Source organism: Mandrillus leucophaeus, unplaced genomic scaffold, assembly GCF_000951045.1.
Source record: "Mandrillus leucophaeus isolate KB7577 unplaced genomic scaffold, Mleu.le_1.0 Scaffold805, whole genome shotgun sequence".
NCBI classification, from domain to species: domain Eukaryota; kingdom Metazoa; phylum Chordata; class Mammalia; order Primates; family Cercopithecidae; genus Mandrillus; species Mandrillus leucophaeus.
In genome coordinates this window covers 1,141,001-1,146,952 of record NW_012108753.1, presented here as the reverse complement: position 1 = coordinate 1,146,952, position 5,952 = coordinate 1,141,001, and the positions used below count along the sequence as shown (strand labels likewise).

The 5,952-nt window shown below is 40.2% G+C and overlaps 1 protein-coding gene across 1 annotated transcript in view; it reads right to left on the bottom strand.

Annotated features, from left to right (window-relative positions):
• The window catches only part of FEZ2 (fasciculation and elongation protein zeta 2 (zygin II)), a 43,323-nt gene that overhangs the window by 28,136 nt on the left and 9,235 nt on the right, over nt 1-5,952 (bottom strand). Inside the window, exons 3-4 of the mRNA XM_011967643.1 lie at nt 3,821-3,937; nt 1,753-1,894 (exon numbers count right to left, since the gene is read on the bottom strand). Of these exons, the coding sequence (XP_011823033.1) occupies nt 1,753-1,894; nt 3,821-3,937 (259 nt within the window). The remainder of the gene's footprint in view (nt 1-1,752; nt 1,895-3,820; nt 3,938-5,952) is intronic.

The following is a 5,952-nucleotide window of genomic DNA, read 5'->3' as shown; positions in this document are numbered from 1 at the left end:
GTGGCACCTCCACCAGGCCCCCTTCCTCCTGCTCCAGCCATGTGAAGATGCCTGCTCCGGCTTTGCCTCCTACCATGAGTAAAAGCTCCCTGAGGCCTCCCCAGAAGCAGATGCTGCCAGGCTTCCTGTACAGCCTGCGGAACCATTAGCCAATTAAACCTCTTTTCCTATAAATTACCCAGTTTTAGGCATTTCTTTGTAGCAGTACGAGAATGGACTAAACAACTGGGAAGACAAAGGGGAACAATATTCCCTGAAACCCCATTTCAGTCTTTTCTCAGCACTTCTCCCCATGTGAGAGATAGGACACTGTTAAAGTCCCAACCCACAGGGCCTCAGAATGTGGAGAGGGGGTCTTTGAAGAGGTAAAACAAGGTTAAAAGAGGGCACTAGGATGGGCCCTAACCCAGTATGACCAGTATTCTTATAAAATAGGGTGACCAGAACACAGAAGAAAGACCATGTGAAGACATAGGGAGAAGGCAGCCATCTGCATGTCATGGAGAGAGGCTTCTGAAAAAAACCAAACCTGCCAACACCTTGATCTCAGACTTCTGGCCTCCAGAACTGTAAGAATATAAATTCCTGTGGTTTACGCCACTCACCCTGTGGTACTTTGTTCTGGCAGCCCTAGCGAACCAATACAGATTTCAGTATCTATATCAAGTATCAGGACTGTATTTGGGAGTCAGGACCTTAACGCCATTTAGCCCATATCTACAGAAGCATGGTCAAATCAGACCATCTGAAAGACTTTGGTCTGTCTGACCATCTGTATGTTGAAGCCATACAACCAACGTTCTTTAGGTAACTAAGCTTCGGACTGGGCATGCCATAAAGATAAAACTAGGTGACAACACGGGTTGAGCAGATACAGACTCTGTCACTGCCTACTCAAGGAGGAGACCAGTCATATGGCAATGATTAGATACACACCTTCCTTCCAACCGGTCTCAGGCTCTTCACAGGCTGGTTATAATTATTCAGAAACTTTTCATGAAAATCAACTGTAGAGTTTCTAGAATTAATTATTCTCATATACGTCAAACAGATCCATGGTTCCCAAAATTCTTCACAGTAACACATAAGACTATTTGTATAGACAGGAATTGCATTTGACAAAGAATTACTGAATATCTATTCTACACTTCAAATATGATGGGGTTTGTTATAGACTCAATTGTGTCCTCTCCAGATTCATGTGTTGATGTCCTAATCCCACTACCTCAGAATGTTACAGTATTTGGAGATATGGTCTTTAATGACATTAAAATAAGGTCATTAGGATAGACTCTAATTCAATATGATTGCTGTCCTTATAAGAGGAAATTTGGGGCCGGGCATGGTGGCTCACGCCTGTAATGGCAGCACTTTGGGAGGCTGAGGCAGGTGGATCATGAGGTCAGGAGTTCGAGACCAGCCTGGCCAACATGGCAAAACTCCGTCTCTACTAAAAATATAAAAATTAGCCGGGCGTGGTGGTGGGCACCTGTAATCCTAGCTACTTGAGAGGCTGACACAGGAGAATTGCTTGAACCCAGGAGGCGGAGATTATAGTGAGCCAAGATCACGCCACTTCATTCCAGCTTGGGCCAAAAAGTGAAACTCCATCTCAACAACAACAAAAAAGTAAATCTGGACACAGACACAAACAGAAGGAGGATTAAATCAAAGCTTTCTGGAGACGATCATACTATATAGTTGATATACTCAAAAAGCACAGAAATCATTGATTTAAGCAGGCTCCCTTACTCTCTTCATAACTGCTGGTACTAGACCTCTTAAGAGTTTGAATTTCCTGGGAAAGCATTGAAAGCCGATCTGACTGTGTGGGGGTTTCATCATCTTCTGGGTCCGGTGATTCCTGCATCATTTCTTCAATTTCTTCAATAACCTTCGAAAACATACATACCACTGTTAATCAAATAAACAAAAGGAAAATGATCTAGCTGGAACACGGTGCTCACCTAAGGCACCCAGAGCAGAAATGCACTGAATTCTCCATTAACCAATGATGTTCAGGTGTGGATGCTCTGAATAATCAAAATTTTGATTGTAGGAGTGAACATGGTTTATCAAGAAAAAATTACACTATACTAAACACAAACCTAAATAGAGTTGGATTTACTATGTCCATCATGGTTCAGAAGGCCCTAACATGTCTTGCAAAGTCTAGGAAATCGTGCTACAAACACATAATAATTTACTTCAGACACGCCAGAACCAGATCATAGAGTAATCGTTAGAAGAAAGCAAATAACAGAAAATTTACCGTAGACATACAAGTGCTCAATTTAAACGTATCTCATCAAAAATTCTGACATAAAATTTAGAAAATACAATAGTACAAAAAAATTATATATAAATGGGAAATGACCTCCACGACAGCAAAATATTCTTTCAACAGCAGAAAAATAATTTTATACGTTAATTCAATGAAAAATAAAGGGATTTTTTTAATTACTTAAAAAGTAGAAGTCCAAAGAGAAAAATGCTGTGAAAAGCAGAAAAACTTCAGAAACACAATTTGCCTTGAAACAATGATCTACTGTCTAGTACAATGCTGCTTAAATCTTACGACAGTATCTTGCCCTGTTGATTCTAAAAGTTGAGAAGGATATAGAACTCAGCGAAAATGTAAAGGAAAGCCAGGAAAATTACTCAACAGTTAGAAAAAAGGAGCTAAAGTTAAAAAAAAAAAAATTAAATACAATTAAATGAAAGAGTAAGACATCATGAGCATATTTACCATGCTTCATGAATTAAAAGTTTAACAGGTAACATTTCCACCAAGGAAAAATAAAGGCAAATCTGAAGGAGATGGGATTATGCTAATTAAATAAGGGTCTCCAAAACAGGCAATATAATATGGCACAATGAGCCACTCAAGGATCCTACAGAATCTGTTATTCTAGCTCTGAAAAACAGGGAGAGTTTATGGTATTAGGCAGGTCAGTGAGGGGACAATGAATTCTCAAGGTCGTGTCTATCCCTAGATTACCCTCCACCTCAAAACAACCCTCCAACCTACTATTACCTTGCTTTTTTAAGCACCACATTCTTTCCACGCCTAGAACAATTCAACCACAAATAAGACTACGGAGGATCCAAATAACACAATTTTAATGTAAATTTTTAATGTACTCCTCCCAAGCTTGCCATAATGTATCTCCTTACTGACCTTGTCTTTCCAGCCTAAAAATAGAGTGTGGTAGAATTCACAGTCCAAGTAGCCATGGAACATTTTATTTCAGGAAGAAGTTCTGGCATCACATTTCAACAATACAACGGAGGTGGGAAGAGTATTCAGAAAATGAGAAAGCTGATTCGACTGGTTTTAAGTGAATACGGGGTTGATCTTACTAGCACATTCCACGGGAATAATGCTCACTTCTTTCTGGGGCACACAATATGTTACTTTAATACATGCGAATGCTTTTTACCCAGGGTTTCGAAGATACTAAACAATTTCTACACAGATACTTTACAGTTTGTCCATGTTTGGGTAAATCTAAAGGAACAAGGAAATTCACAATATTTTCCTGGTTTGGGGTTAAGCAATAACCTTTCCTTGGTACCTTGCTATACTCCTTCAACAAGGCCTATGTTGGAAATCTTCCCAACTCACATAATCCCCCTTCTGCTTCAGGTCACAAATACTTATTTTTCTCTGTGGAAGAGTTAACTATTAAGCCTGTATAACCAGAAAAAAAATAGTAAAGATAAGTAAACCAACAGCCATCATTTACTGTCATAATAAGAAGCCATTTTTCAGCTCTAGAGTCTCCTTTCCTTGCGTTGCTGAGTATCTCCTCTATACCTGGTCTGCCGTGAAGAGGGGCTCATCACTAACACAGGAGACGATGATTGAGTGCATATCCAGCTGTTCTCTCAGCTCTTCATCATCTGACGTATCAAAGAGCAAACTGTCACTTACCTAAAAACAAAAATACCCACCATTAAAAGCAGGACATTGTGATCAAAACAAAGTTAACAGCTCTGAGTAAAAGAGGCTGCAGAGAAAAGCAACTACTGAGAGCTTTCCCTCGAGAGGGAGAAATTATTACAATCACTCTGTACCAGGCAATGAGTACATATTCATCTTGAACAGAAATGAGAAGAATGTAGAATAAATATGAAATCGCTAAGATGCTGCATAAGGCTGCTATAAAAGCTGACAGATATGCAGAAAAAATACGGTATTCGTTAGCAAGTCATAGGGAATTCACAGTGAATAGAAGGGAGAATATGGGTAGGTTTAGCAATAAACAGTAAGACTGGTAGATGTTAACATTCTAAAGAAAACATAAAAGTTAGTTACTTGCAAACTAACTTCTAATATTTGAGTAAAAGATGATCAACTCCCTGAAAGGCGGGATCTGTCCATGAGTGTCACACTTAGCCCTTCCAATTGCACATTTCTTCTTAACAAAAACTAATAACCCTAGGCTCCAAGAACATCTTTAAACCTAACTGAGCTGGTGATTCACCACTCACCTCCTCACCATCTTCCACCAAAGGATGCCCTTGCTATCTGGCTTCCAGGTGGGTTCAACCCCTACTGGCAGACACTAGGAGACAGGAGGGTGGGATGGTGAGGGCTGGGCATGTATTCTGCTGTCTTCCTCCTTGTCAGACTATCATTTGTTGACTATGGCTCTTCACCAAAGCCATAGCTCTCATTAGCAGACTTCTCCCACACAGCCCATCTCAACAGTTTCTGGTAATCTCTCCCCCTCCTTACCTCTTCACGTCCAGGACAGCTAAAGTACCAGTTTCTGTTGCCAGCCTGGAGGACTGCACCACATCTAGTTAGTTTCCCTTAACTCTGCCCACAGCAATATAAACAGCCCCCTTAATAATGACTTAAGAGTTTAGTACCAGTACTGATTGTAAAAACTTGGCCTGAAAACACTCAGTAGATTAAAAAGAACAAGTGAACATCTGTCTATCATCTACCTATCTGTTACGACATGACCATTCAGGTGCTGAATGGAACTGAAATTAGAACTCTGTTCCTCAGGAAGGATTAGCACACACTGTTTCCAAAGAATAAATGGGCAACAAGAATTACATTAGAAGCCACCATGTCATTCTATTACATAGTGTATAACTAAAATGAGAAACTTTTACCTGGCAAAATTATTTACCCATGCAAAGGATATATATCTAAAGCCGAGGACACAATGGAGTGGATGTAGGTCCCTGGTGCTCCCCTAGTTCTTCATAACATGAGCATCTGGAGTCTGCAGGCAAACACAGCCTACAGAGTAAGAAACCTACAGGTGAGAAGGGCCAAGGGAAGAAGCACTGGCATGTCGACTTTCCAACATTAGACTGGGAGTAGGGCCCCATCAACACTGCAGGGTCCACCTACAAGCCTACAGTGCAACTCCAGGCTCCTGCAAAGTAACGATATCCCTTCTCATTTTATTTCTTATTGCACCATCAGCCTAGCAAAGGCCTGGCCATGGCCTTCAACACCAGCATCATGAACTCAGAACACTATGTGGAAAAAAGAAGAATCTAAAATCTTCCAGGGAAGAAGAAAAAAAAAAAAAGTACATCACATTAAAAGGATCAGGAATCAAACTGTCATGTGACTTCTCAATAGCAACAATAGATGCTAGAAAATAATCAATGTAACTTCCATATTTGGAGAAATTGCATCCTAGAATCCTATATCCAGCTAAAACAAGTAGGCAGGGGCTTAGGATAAAGACATTTTCAGACATACAAGTTCTGAAAAAACTTACCTCTCGTGTGCCCTTTCTCAAAAAGCTACCACAAGGAAAATGAAAAAGAAAAGAGACATGTGGTCTAATAACAAGTGACAAAGAATTCTCATCATGATAGTAAAGTGAAAATCCCAGAATGACGACTGTAAAGCTAAACTAGAGAGTAACACTCAGATTAGAATTGTTACTGCAGAGAGCATGGAGAAGAGGGAGA